This window comes from Astyanax mexicanus, chromosome 16 (genome assembly GCF_023375975.1).
Source record: "Astyanax mexicanus isolate ESR-SI-001 chromosome 16, AstMex3_surface, whole genome shotgun sequence".
Classification (NCBI taxonomy): Eukaryota; Metazoa; Chordata; class Actinopteri; order Characiformes; family Acestrorhamphidae; genus Astyanax; species Astyanax mexicanus.
Genome location: NC_064423.1, coordinates 8,039,192 through 8,053,399, shown reverse-complemented (window position 1 = coordinate 8,053,399; position 14,208 = coordinate 8,039,192). Strand labels below are relative to the sequence as shown.

Here is a 14,208-nt window from a genome sequence, read left to right as displayed (position 1 = left end):
CTTAAATATGTTAATAGTTGTGGTACCTTAAGGAGCATCTTTCTCTCAGATAAAGTTAATAATATATCTTTGTTAAAGAAAAAAACTTGTCATTCTCAGAGACCAAAAAAGTCTTATTTTTCATGTTTAACTGTTATAGTAGGATAGAGTTCAGTTTGTTAAGGCTCTAATTGTTCTATTATTTTGTACATGACTGTTCCTGTATTTTTAATTATTTATTTTGTTATGTTGTGATGCACATTGCTGTTTTAATAGTGCACACTGCTGCTACCAAAAAAAGCCACTAGGTGGCATTACATATATATCTTAATTAAATTATTTAAATTTGACCATTAGTGCCTAATGTGGTGTATTACAGATCACTTGACATCACTTATATCAAGCCCACCTTTTAAAATAAGATATTGTAAATTTGATGAATCAAACCAATGACTGACCATAGACTAATCTAAAACTGGCATAGGACTCTCTGCTGTAAAAAAAAAAAAAAATCGAGAATCAAATCGAATCGTGATCCTAAAATTGGAAATAAAATCGAATCGAGGATTTAGAGAATCGTGACACCCCTACTGATTATGGATGACCTCCTGATGAGCTGAGAGTCTGATGCTGAGGGATGATGTGTGTTTTCTGGTAGGAGAATCAGAGTGTGATGGTGGAGGACGAGGGGATTGTGCAGGTTCCACTTGAAGGACATTACAAGTAGGTGAAAAATATGACATTTCTAGCTTTCATATCTGAGGTAACCAACTCTGGATCCAATCATTTTTTTCATTCAGATTTTCTGTGTAACTCGTTTTGTGATGCAACAATCATTTTTGATCAGACATGTGGTTTCTGCTTAGCAACAGATTTTTGCAGACTTTTTCCTCACAGTAAGACAAATAAACTAGAAACACCCAACCAACCACATTAGGTACCACAGCAACTACTTCATAACCACCTGAGATCATCTGCAGCAACCGACTGAGATAAGATAGCAAGTGCCTAGCAACCACTAAACAATGCCAAAGCACTTTTATAATTATATTCCGCTGTGGGAAGTGAGCGCCTGTAGTTGAAGCAATAGCATATAGAGAAGCCTTAAATTCAGTGTTTTTTATTATTTTTAAATGTTCTACTAAACTCATTCAAACTATAAAGAAAAATACGTGGAATTATTTAGTAAACATAAAAAGGTTTTTAAGGAAACCAGAATATGTTTTATATTTTAGATTCTTCAAAGTAGCTTCTCTAGTTTAGATGATCAGTTTTGAACATCTCTGCTGGATTTTCTCACTCAGCTTTATTAGGGAAGAGTCACCTGGAGCCACTTTTATTAAAAAAGAAAAAAGAGAAGTGAATGAGAAGGTGTGTCTGAGTGTTTCCCTGGTCCTGTATATAAAACAGATATGTTCACTAGAGGTGGGCGATATGGCCTTAAAATAGTATCACGATATTTCATGATATTTTCGCGATAACGATACTCTTGGCGATATGACAAAAAACTTGACAAAAATTCAAAAATACACTATATACTGCAAGAAAAAAAGTATTTTATTATTACGTACAATATAATATTGCACACCCCTAAGTGAGATATTAAAAAATACAACAATTGTATCAGATTTGTAACAGAAGTGAATGATCTAGAACAGGGGTGTCCAAACTTTTTTTGTTGGGGGCCAGAAGGAGAAATATATTTGAAGTCACGGGCCACAGACTCTGTAATAAAACAAATAATGAAATAAACCACTTTAAATAATAAGTTTTCCTGATTATTTTCATTTACACACCATTTTAATTGACTTACTATCTTTATCTATCTTTGACAGTGTTGTGTAAACTAAGATTTTTAAAATTGATTCATTATTCATTTCATGATCTCTCTTAATATTAAACTCCTTAATTACGGCAACTTTTAGACTCTTTTGCCCTTTTTCTGCGCTACAATTGTGCACTCTCTCTGCTTTTAGACTCTTTGGCCCGTTTCTCTGCACTACAACTGAACACTCTCTCTGTTTTTAGACTCTTTGGCCCGTTTCTCTGCACTACAACTGAACACTCTCTCCACTTTTAAACTCTTTGGCCCGTTTTTCTGCGCTTCAACTGAGCACCCTCTCCGCTTTTAGACTCTTTGGCCATTTTTCTGTGCTTTAACTGAGCACCCTCTCCGCTTTTAGACTCTTTGGCCCGTTTTTCTACGCTTCAACTGCCGCAAATGGCCCGCAGGCCGTAGTTTGGACACCCCTGATCTAGAATGTCATGATACTAATAAAAATACAAGATTAAAGTAAAATAAATGATACTGGACAGATTTAATCTGCATGATGTTTAAGGGTATAATATCGTTCACGATATTTTAAAAAATTGACGATATTATCATGTACGATACGATATGGCACACCCCTAATGTTCACAATGCAGCCGGTTTTCTACACAAACACACAAACAGTAAGTGTATCTGTAGCCTAACCTGGTGCAGACAGTCCTGTAATTAACACTGTATTGTGTTTCTGTCCTGTTTTAAGGGATGACCCCTCATCAGTCAACATCTCAGATGAAATGACCAAGACCTCTTTCGGAAACGTCTGGAAAAGTCTCAATACAGATAACGGAAAAAAAGATCAAAGCGGAAAAAGGTTCGAGTTCACAATATGTTCTGTATTTCAGTCTTAAATATAAATAGTGTTTGGAGATTAACATTAGATTTGTTTTCACGGCACCTGTAGCTTAGCCAAAACACAAAATCACACATGCATGTAGTACCGCTGTTATCACTTCCTGAATGCTCAGACTCAGTTATTGGACCTGTCTGTATTGTTTTTATTGATTTATGAATAATTGAATACTGCATTATAGTCTCTGTGCTGTTTATGTGTGTGTGTGTGATAGAGCTAATCTGGAGCTTTATTCCCCTGAACATCATCTGAGCTTCTTTAACCCTCTCTTACCCCCCCCCCCCCCCCCGACCTGCTTTCTGATGATACTCTTATTAAGCAGCGAATCCCTGAGTATCTCTGTATCTTGACTGAATTTTTCATCCCATGTTACCCATTAGCTCCCTTTCCTAACCTCTCAGCTGCTGACTTTCCAAAGGTAAGGCCTCCCCAGACTTTCTTTTTTTTTTAGCCCATCTATAACTGATCACATCGATCTGAATCGTTTTATCATAATTGGCTGTTTTGTCGTAATTTCATTTGGAAATAATAACCTCATTTCATACAGTTTCATTACTGTTATACCACCAATATATATCTATATATATATATACACTCATACACTCATTGACTAAGCAAAATAATGCATAAAGAAGTGAATAGATATATGTAAGTGATTACAGTATTACAGTAAACTAAACATACAGAACTGCTGGGAAACCCTTACTGTGTGTGGGTGAACATTATCCTGCTGAAAAATGCTGCAACACATGTATCTGTAGGAACTTTCTGTCGTTCAGAGTTTTAATTTGTGACCCCGAGGTGATGCTGGCTAAATGACTGATGGCCAGGCTGGTGGTCAGATTATTAATCCAATCATGTGCTAATCTCTGTCAGCAAGTCTCTCACCAAGAGGAACACTACCCAAAGTAGCTTTTGAGAACCTTTATTACGCCCTCCTGTGGTAAGAGCCAGTATCTAATCAGACTACATCTGTAATCATTTACATATTTTCCTGAGACAGATCTGCGTTCAGGGCGTGTCGATGAGTGTATGGTCACTGAGTGTATTTTCATTATTTTTAACCCCAGTTTGGTTTAAGTGAAAAAACTCAAACCAACTGAGCTCATCCTGAAGTGACTGGGCTGCTGTTCACCCCTCGGCTGCGGGATCTGATTCAGTGTGTGTTTGGTCAGGAGTTTGTTGAGGATGTTAAATGTAAAGCATGGAGACGAAGGTGCATGCATTTATTTTATTTTTATTTTATTTTATTTTTTTGAGGTGAAGCATGAGCATCACTCACTGCTTTCATTTACTCTTAAATATTAACTCACCCCCCATCAAACCTAAACCTTCATCATCTGAAAGAAAAAAGATTAGAGTGTTTGTGTGAAGTGTACGTATTGTATGTGCAGTTCGGGACGGTTTTAAATCTCAAACCTTTATTTATTTATTTTTATTATTTGTGATTATTTATTAAAATAATTAATAAAATATAGTAAAGGTTCTAAGGTGTAATTTCAGGGTTTGTTCACACAGCAGATTAAAGTGGCCCAAATCCAAATTTCTCACCAAATCTAATGTTTATTTCAGATTATTTGTGTTCACACTACCTTTTAATCATGATTTATATTAAACATTCGTCCTAAACTGAGTGAAAAAGAGTGTTTAAAAGCTTTTCGCTCCGGAGGTTCAGTCCAGCAGTGTCTGTAAATCCAGCGGCTGCAGCGGGAAAGAGAATATTTTATTTACTCAATATTATGCCAGTTCCATTTCTTTAGTTTGTATCCTTAAACATCATTTTTAGGATTTTATTAGAAACACTGAGCTGTTGTGACATTTTTTTAATTATTGGAACATCAGTCCATTATTCCCCCACTGAACCCCTTATTCACTGCTGCCATCCATTTTTACTTCTTCCTAAAGTAAAAATCTCAAGAATTGTGAGTTCTATGGTTGCATATTTTTCTTCTCAGCACTAAAAACAGTCTAAACTCTGTGATTAAAATGTAAAATGATGGAATTTTGGTGAGTTAATGTTTAAGACGATGGAGTCGGGGTCGGGAGTTTCTCTGCATGGTGGTGATGTTTATGGAAAATTACAGTTTTCTCTGATGTCTCTCTCTCTCTCTGTATGAGAGCTGACTGCCTCTCTCAGACCTGTCTGTCTCTCCTGTCTTACCCTCCAGCTCTCCGGCGGACGACACCAGGAGACCTGAGCCCCCGGCGGAGCTGCCGGACCGGGACCTGGACCGGGAAACCAGTTTGTGACGTTTCTTTGCGTGGTGTTGTTTATAAAATACAATATAAGATTACTGTGCCACTGAATCCGATTATAGCACCCCCCCACACACACACACACGCCTTCCCCTCCCTCCCGTCTCACTGTACGTCTCTTACGTTGACGTGTGCCAGTCTGCGCCCGGGCACTACCAAACATTACCAGTCTTTTTTAATGTATGTTGGGAATGTTTGGACTGTGTGTTTGTGTTGTGTGTTTGTTATCTTTTTTCAGTCTGATGACCTGATCCTGGTTCACCTTTAGGAATTTTTTAAGCTAATTTTGTTTTTAAATAGTTGTATTTTGTATGTTTTGTATTTTTTGACAGTAGATATCCTTTTCAAAAACCCTTCAAAATATACAAACTGATCTATAACAGTATTTACTGACTTTTCATTCAGACCATGAAAACCTAGGATAAGGATTACTTATGTAATAAACTAAATGTATAACTATTATTATTATTATTATTATTATTATTATTATTATTATTGTTAATGTAGTTTGAAAAAAGTTGAAAGAAAGGTGACAAAATATGAATATATTTTTTTCTAATTTAAATTACATTTATGTGTCTATATCGAGTTCATAACTGCTCATAACTGTGTCTTTCTGTGTGAATATGATAAAACATGAAACAGTGAAATGAAGAGTATTTTATTCACCACTATAGTGTTTTTTATATGAGATTCATGATTTTAAACACTAAAGGTCAAAATTTCAGGTGTTTTAAAAATAGTTTTGAACACTGGATGTTGCAGCTGATGCCACATTAATAAGCGAATACTGCCAAAACCTTCTGTATATTAATATTATATAAAACCACAGTATTTATGTTCTGTTCGCACCGGTACACGTTTACGTCCGGCCAATCCGACCGATCACATCACGCCACAACTGTGCACACAGGACCAGAGATGCAATAATCTTTTTCATAAGAGGGCATTATTATATATCATTAATAACTAGAGATTAAAGTCTATCATCTGTACATGCAATGCTGTATTCTGTTTGTATTTGTAAGATGTGTAATATGTAATAATAAAGTGTGTATTTAATGTATAGATAGGAATAAAATAGAGAGAGTGAGATACGGTGTGAATGTTTTTTGATGTTGACACATTTTAACGTCTTACTTGTCGTTTCCTTTATTCCCATATTTTTTTTTTATTTTTTTTTTTATAATTCACTTCTAAAGCTAAACCACTGCAAAACAGGAGGAGGGGATTTATTCAGTGATTTCTACTGATGATGTAACAGATTTATTCATTAAAGATGTATCTTTATGTATCGTTACAACTGTGATCTATTTTCAACAAATTAAATGTGAAATGAAATTAACATTGAAACACTGTAATATTTTGTTTATGGTATGTATTTGTTATATATTTGAGTAAGATTAGGTCACCGGGGTTATGTGTGTAGATTTAAAATGTAGCAAATAGAAAATATACATTTCACACAGATATTATTCAAGATTTTTTCATGTTTTCTGTTTGTTTCTTTTTTAAATGTAAGCTTTTATTTATGAACACTTTTTAAATTCTTCTGTAAAACTAATGTAGTGATTAAATTTGTTGGTACATTTAAGAGTATTCTTATCTCTTCTTTCAGGTGGCGCTACATAAAAAAAAATACATAAATAAAAATGTCAAATTACAATTTCATTGGAAATACCTGCAATAATAATTCTACTAATTAGGGTTACAATTACAAATACTGATTGTAAAATGTGTTCAATCCCAATTTCAGTATCAATATATAATAGTAGATATTAATATATTGATAATTGTTAATCAACCAGGTTCAAAAGAATCTCCAAAAGTGCCTAAACACAACAGATTACATTCACTATATTCATCATATTCACTATATTCACTATATCACCAAAAGTATTCTCTGACCCATCCAGATCACTAAACTTAGGTTTCCCTGAATCTCTTCCGTGTCCACAGAAGTTTCTGGAGGTGCTGAACAATAGCTGCTGCTTTTCTTTCATGCTGTGAAGCTCCATCTCATTCCAATTAAATCACCTCAAATCACCATCTCAGTTCATCAGGTTTAGATCAGGGGATTCATGTGGAGGAATAACACTTTTTTTCTCTTTACTACTGAATTACATATGTGTCCCTAATCATTTTCATCTCTTTAATATTAATCTACAATGTAACATTAAATAAAGAAATGAAGAAAAATGTTGAATAAGAAAGTGTGTCCAAACAGATGTTTTAAAGAGGAAAATCATCAAAAATCTCTTGGGTTCATAATGGAGCAATATTAAAATGTATTAATGATTTTTGTACTGAATATGTTTTTAATTTCTCAATACAGAAGAATAGTAAAACGTTTCAGCACCGCACAAATAATATTTAAGGTTTTAAACTACAGTTATAAACCATCATATACTTGTTTAATGGTTCTGAGTGTTACTGCAGCATCACCACCACTCTTTACTGCCTAAATCCTGGAAGAAACGTAGAGGTTTGTTTTGTTTCATTTCATTTATTATATATATATATATATATATATATATATATATATATATATATATATATATATATATATATATATATACATATATAAAATACATCATTTTACTTTAATAAATTAAGGAATATATTAGGCTAGTGGATATTAAGTGGTTTAATAAGCGAGCTCCATTCCCATCTTGCTGGCTCAATTTAGCGGTTTACAGTCATTTCCTGATTTACAGCAGGTAGACCGGAAGTGGGAGGTCTCTCTAGAAACCAGCTGTGGCCGCAGATTTAACAGCGAAATTTAACCACACACACACACACACACACACACATATATATATATATATATATATATATATATTCCAAAACAACGTAAAACAAGTAAAAACATCCGAGATAAATAAATAAAAAAACAGCCATAAAATGTCTAAACAGAACATCTACATTTACAACCAGTGATGTTAGTAACGCGTTACTCTAATCTGACTCTTTTTTTCAGTAACGAGTAATCTAACGCGTTACTATTTCCAATGCAGTAATCAGATTAAAGTTACTTATCCAAGTCACTGTGCGTTATCTCTCTCTCTCTCTCTCTCTCTCTCTCTCTCTCTCTCTCCACCTCACACACACACACACATCGCGTAATCCATAAAGTAACTAAGTTTTTTTTAAGGAGTAATCAGTAATCGGATTACTTTTTCAAAGTAACTATACCATCACTGCTCTAGGCTGTGTCATATATGCTTATCAGTTTAACCCTCTATTGTTTCCTGGGCTTGTAGAGCTGATGTCATGTAGGATTTTCTGGTATGAGAGAGGCAGTCAGACAGCTTGTCTTTCTTAAAGCTTTTCTGAATTCGTTTTTTTTTCCGTTATGATCAACAGGAAGCCAGGTATGCGCCGGTCGCTGTCGACGTCCAGCAGGGATGAAATTATTCGCTGGTTTAAAGAGGAGCAGACCCTCAGAGTTTGTTTACAGCAAGGCGAGAGTCGAGTTGCCCCCTGGTTTCATGGTGAGTTCAAAGTGTGGGCCATCTGTGAGCTTTAATCCAAGAAAAACCTCTCTCTCTCTGTCTAAGTGTTCTGCTTATAATTACTGGGTTTGTTATTATTATTATTTCAAAGGATTAATGCAATTTCTTTATATTTGTTTGCAATATTACTAACATAATAAATAATTATCTTACAGTCAATAAATTGAAATACGTGATTAAACGTTTTTGATTTGAGCTCTTTCTCTTTGTACACAGGTATTATTACTCGTGAGGAGGCGGAGGATTTGCTGAAGTCAGGCAGCGCTGGAAGCTTCCTGGTCCGTGTTAGCGAGAGGATCTTTGGATATGTTCTTTCTTACAGAACATAGTCTATGACTCCTGCAAGTTTGGGCAAATTTCACTGTATTGTTTATTTTATATTAATTGTTTTTTTTTTATTCATGTTTAAAATTAAATTTCTCATAATTTTCCCATAATGCCAAAACAGGTCCACTACCATTTGAAAGAGTCTGTCCTAGGCTATCACCTCTGCAAGTTTGGGCAAATTTCATGCTTAAAATTAAATTTCTCATGATTTTCCTATAATGCCAAAACAGGTCCATGACCATTTGAAAGAGTCTGTCCTAGACTATGACTCCTGTAAGTTTGGGCAAATTTCACTGTATTGTTTATTTTATATTATTATTATTTTTTTTTTTACTCATGCTTAAAATTAAATTTCTCATGATTTTCCCATAATGCCAAAACAGGTCGATGACCATTTGAAAGAGTACAACATAGGCTATCACCTCTGCAAGTTTGGGCAAATTTTACTGTATTGATTATTTTATAATAATTTATTTTATTTTTTTTTTTATGCTTAAAATATTTTTTTTTCATGATTTTCCCATAATGCCAAAACAGATCCATGACCGTTTGAAGGAGTCTGTCCTAGGCTATGACAAGTTGTACTGTTTTGTTTATTTTATCTTATCTTCATTTTGTTATATTCTATTTTTATTGTATTATTTTATTTTGTTGTCTTACTTTATTTATATATCTATTTTAACAACAGCTCTTGGGTGTAAACTGAATCGTGAGATCACAATTTCGTTCCACCTCATGAACCACATGTGATACGAATGACAGTAAAATCTCCTTGAATCCTTGAAAACAGGTCCAGTACCATTTGAAAGAATCTGTCCTAGGCTATCACCTCTGCAGGTTTGGGCAAATTTCACTGTTTTGTTTATTTTTAATACTTGCTAGTATCAGATGTAAATTCATTCTCCAATAAGCCATCACAGGGCCACTGTGAGGCAGTCCTATCAGTTCCTCAGGCTATCAGCACTGCGTATTTCTGCAGGTTTCACTATAGATAGCCCCTTGCACTTGAGGTATTGGATTTAAGGTGATGGTTTTAAACTCACAACCCCTGTTTCTAGCACAGGTGTCTTTAACAGGTGATTTCTAGACTAGACTGTTTAGAAATATGCTGAGCAGTTTAATGGTGGAACAGTTAAGTGGACCTTTTTGTTTTATTTGTTTTGGCATTATTGGAAAATCATGAGAATTTTCATTTAAAGCATGGATTAAAAAATAATAATAATATAAAATAAACAATACAGTAAAATCTACCCAAACTTTCAGTGGTCATAGCCTAGGACAGACTCTTTCAAATGGTCATGGACCTGTTTTGGCATTATGGGAAAATCATGAGAAATTTAATTTTAAACATGAATAAAAAAAATAATAAATAAATATATATATATATATATATATATATATATATATATATATATATATATATATATATATATATATATATATATATATATATAAAATAAACGATACAGTGAAATTTGCCCAAACGTGCAGGAGTCATAGCCTTGGACAGACTCTTTCAAATGGTAGTGGAACTGTTTTGGCATTATGGGAAAATCATGAGAAATTTAATTTTAAACATGAATAAAAAAATAAAACAAATGAATATAAAATAAACAATACAGTGAAATTTGCCCAAACGTGCAGGAGTCATAGCCTTGGACAGACTCTTTCAAATGGTAGTGGAACTGTTTTGGCATTATGGGAAAATCATGAGAAATTTAATTTTAAGCCTGAATAAAAAATTATAAAATTAATATAAAATAAACAATACAGTGAAATTTGCCCAAACTTGCAGGGGTCATAGCCTATGTTTTACTCTTTCACATTGTAGTGGAACTGTTTTGGCATTATAAGAAAATCATGAGAAATTTAATTTTAAGCATGAATAAAAAATAAAAAAATGTATATAAAATAAACAATACAGTGAAATTTGCCCAAACTTGCAGGAGTCATAGCCTATGTTGTACTCTTTCAAATGGTCATGGACCTGTTTTGGCATTATGGGAAAATCATGAGTAATTTAATTTTAAACATGAATAAAAATATATATATATATATATATAAAATAAACAATACAGTGAAATTTGCCCAAACGTGCAGGAGTCATAGCCTTGGACAGACTCTTTCAAATGGTAGTGGACCTGTTTTGGCATTATGGGAAAATCATGAGAAATTTAATTTTAAGCCTGAATAAAAAATTATTAAATTAATATAAAATAAACAATACAGTGAAATTTGCCCAAACTTGCAGGAGTCATAGCCTATGTTTTACTCTTTCAAATTGTAGTGGAACTGTTTTGGCATTATAAGAAAATCATGAGAAATGTAATTTTAAACATGAATAAAAAAATAATAATAATAATATAAAATAAACAATACAGTGAAATATGCAGAGGTGATAGCCTAGGACAGACTATTTCAAATGGTAGTGGACCTGTTTTGGCATTATGGGAAAATCATGAGAAATTGAATTTTAAGCATGATAAAAAAAATACAAAAATGAATATAAAATAAACAATACAGTGAAATTTGCCCAAACTTGCAGGAGTCATAGGCTAGAACATACTCTTTCAAATGGTAGTGAAGCTGTTTTGGCATTATGGAAAAATCATGAGAAAATTTATTTTAAGCATGAATAAAAATAAAAATGAATATAAAATAAACAATACAGTGACATTTGCCAAAAGTCATAGCCTATGTTGGACTCTTTCAAATGGTCATTGATCTGTTTTGGCATTATGGAAAAATCATGAGAAATTTAATTTGAAGCATGGATTGAAAAAGTAATATTAATATAAAACTCTCTCTCTCTCTTAAAAACCGATGGGATTGTTATGGTATTATATCAAATAGATAATGTACTGCACTAAATCTACAGTGAGGTGAGTTATTTTAATCCGTTTTCTTCTCGTTTCTGGGCTTAATGTATGTCTGAATTAATATAACCGACTGAAACGTGTCTGTCTCTCTCTGTGTTTTTTAGCGTGCTCTCCTCCTGCGCGTCTGTTTACCGTAAAATCGCGCGTATACGCGCGGATAGCTTGACTCCGGTAAAACACCAGCATAGATATACTCCTTAATAACTGCCCACATCTTCCCCAAGGTACACAATAAGACACTTCAGCAGACACAGCCGGCCCATCGGGAATCCTCACGAATCTCCCGATTAGCCACTCCGGGCCTGGACACACTGACAAAGTTGTAATTAACTGATTTCCAATTTCCAGTCTTCATTATTCATCTTTTAATAATGCTTTTTCCGCCCAATTCCTTTGGAGGGGAGTGCAGACATATGTTCTCAGTCTTCAAACTGATTGGGCATAAAAAAGGCCACTGCAAATTTCATATTTCTTTATTTGTGGATTTCATGCATCTGTTTGCCAGTATTCATGCCCTTACTGCTGTCATTATCAGCCAGCATTGGCAGAGCAGCCAAAAAAATATTGAGAGCATGTGTGCTGTTTGACAAAAAAATTATATAAAATAAAAAAACACTTGAGGCTTGTAGTGTAAAGACAGCCACTGACACTGGTGATTTTTTTTTTAGATTTTATATAACATTTTATTATTTTATTGTTTATTCTATTATAATTCTGGTCTAAGTGATTCCTAAATGGCCAGTGAGTTTATTTAACTGCGACTGAGTGAATACAGCCCAAACCCAAGGTGTGTTAAAAACAGTTTTTTTAGTCCGGTGTTCTGTCGAATTTTGCTACCCATCGATACATGCTTCCCAAAGGTACTGCGCATGCGCCGACCTACACAATTTAATTCTTTCTCGTGTTTTATGTATAATTAATCTGGTTTAGGGGGCGTTATGTGCATTACACAACCTGGACGCACTATCATTGCACAGAAGTGTAAATGGAAACTACAAATTACACTTATTATCATAAATAAATACAAAAGCAGTTTGTAATGAACTATATTTACTATAACTTTGCCATGGTACAATGAATTATGCACTCCAAATCTACTAACGTACATCTACTGGAATATCACTGGGTACATGCCCTAAAATAGTGCTTCTTTTGTATTTTTACAGTTAAATATTCATTGGGGCAGCACGGTTCGACAAGGTAGCAGAATTCGACAGAACGCCGGCCCTCTTTCTCCAGTCCAGCTCCGCCCGCCCTCTCATCAACAGACTTTTGGAAGAAACCAAAGAGGGGGAGATCTGAGATTTTTAGGCATGATATTTAATATAATTAAAATAATATATTTCACCGTTCCTATTAAATTATGATTATTTACGTTTATATCTCACGTTTTAATACAATATAACATATAATGAATATATTAAAACACACAAATTAAAAACCTTTCGGGCAACAAAAAAACCCCGAACCTAGTTTTGAATGGTCGTGGCTCCACTCCACTGAATCAGTAGCCACAACAAAGACGTCCTTTTCTCCGGGAGCTGCATGGGGACTGCAGGAGTCCAAAGCCTCGCTGTGTTTTATGGGGAACAGTTATTAATATTGGGTCAAATAATCCAGTATTTCTTCACTCTGGTGCTGAAGGTCCGCTGCGCTGCTCTTTATTGTGTTTCCCATTTACTCTGTTTTCATTTAAAGCCCCTCAGTCTTAAAACAGCGGCACTAGCGGGCCTCCAGCGGGCCTTCAGCACCGATAGTGATTATTACCCTGCCGGATTAGATTAGAGCAGCGCGGCGGAGCTCTGTAAGTCCCGGTGAGTAATTTAGTTAGCTGACTGTTTCAGCTCTCGGTGAAGCGCGGTCTTATTATGATACTTAAACGGCGCTGGGTGTTTGTTTTGTTTCTGAACGAGCAGGTGCTGCTGCAGGTAATCGAGCTAACTGTAGCTAATTATCTTAGCCAGCCATCCTCCACTCGCTAGCTCGCTAACGTTAGCTATCTTACAGCGTTATTCGCCATTAACACGCTTTAAATAGTCTTACCACTATTTAAAGCGTGTTAATGGCGAATAACGCTGTAAGATAGCTAACGTTAGCGAGCTAGCGAGTGGAGCATGGCTGGCTAAGCTAATTAGCTACAGTTAGCTCAACCGGCTAAGCTAATTAGCTACAGTTAGCTCAACCGGCTAAGCTAATTAGCTACAGTTAGCTCGATTACCTGCAGCAGCACCTGCTTGTTCAGAAACAAAACAAACACCCAGCACCGTTTAAGAGCTGATTCACGACCTTCTCTCCCAGCACAGGGTGTGTTTTTCTCAATCAGCAGCAGCTTTTAAACCACGCTGTAGTTCAGTAATAAGATCGCGTTTCACCGAGAGCTGAAACAGCCAGTTGGCTAACGGTAGTTAAAATACCTAACAGGCCTGAGAGCTCCTCTCGGTACTCCGGTCTAATTCGGCAGGGTAGTTGTAGATATTTAATTTCTGAGTCTTATTAATACTGAATTAAAGTATGGTAATCTGGCTAATGTTAAAAAGTCAACTAGCTTTTTACCAAAACACTTTTAGTTAA

The 14,208-nt window shown here is 34.8% G+C and overlaps 2 protein-coding genes and 1 long non-coding RNA gene across 3 annotated transcripts in view; 2 read left to right on the top strand and 1 right to left on the bottom strand.

The window, feature by feature from the left end:
* LOC103033693 (sodium-driven chloride bicarbonate exchanger) overlaps positions 1-6,261 on the top strand; it is a 54,899-nt gene extending 48,638 nt beyond the window's left edge. Inside the window, exons 24-26 of the mRNA XM_022662913.2 lie at positions 638-702; positions 2,511-2,621; positions 4,829-6,261. Coding sequence (XP_022518634.1) covers positions 638-702; positions 2,511-2,621; positions 4,829-4,910 — 258 coding nt within the window. The 3' untranslated portion in view covers positions 4,911-6,261. The remainder of the gene's footprint in view (positions 1-637; positions 703-2,510; positions 2,622-4,828) is intronic.
* The window catches only part of LOC125782217 (uncharacterized), a 530,592-nt gene extending 516,497 nt beyond the window's left edge, over positions 1-14,095 (bottom strand). The window contains exon 1 of the long non-coding RNA XR_007424832.1: positions 13,924-14,095. This is a non-coding gene — a long non-coding RNA (uncharacterized LOC125782217). The remainder of the gene's footprint in view (positions 1-13,923) is intronic.
* Positions 8,145-8,866, top strand: LOC125782215 (SH2 domain-containing protein 4B-like). The gene is made up of 2 exons (XM_049465646.1): positions 8,145-8,410; positions 8,648-8,866. Exons 1-2 carry the CDS (start codon positions 8,272-8,274, stop codon positions 8,758-8,760), a joined length of 252 nt encoding a protein of 83 aa, XP_049321603.1. The 5' UTR covers positions 8,145-8,271; the 3' UTR covers positions 8,761-8,866.
* Positions 14,096-14,208: the final 113 nt, after the last annotated feature.

Coding starts and splice junctions, on each gene's coding strand:
- LOC125782215 (XM_049465646.1), top strand. CDS start 8,272: ATGATCAACAGGAAGCCAGGTATGCGCCGGTCGCTGTCGACGTCCAGC. Junction 8,411..8,647: donor AGTTGCCCCCTGGTTTCATG/GTGAGTTCAAAG, acceptor CTTTGTACACAG/GTATTATTACTCGTGAGGAG.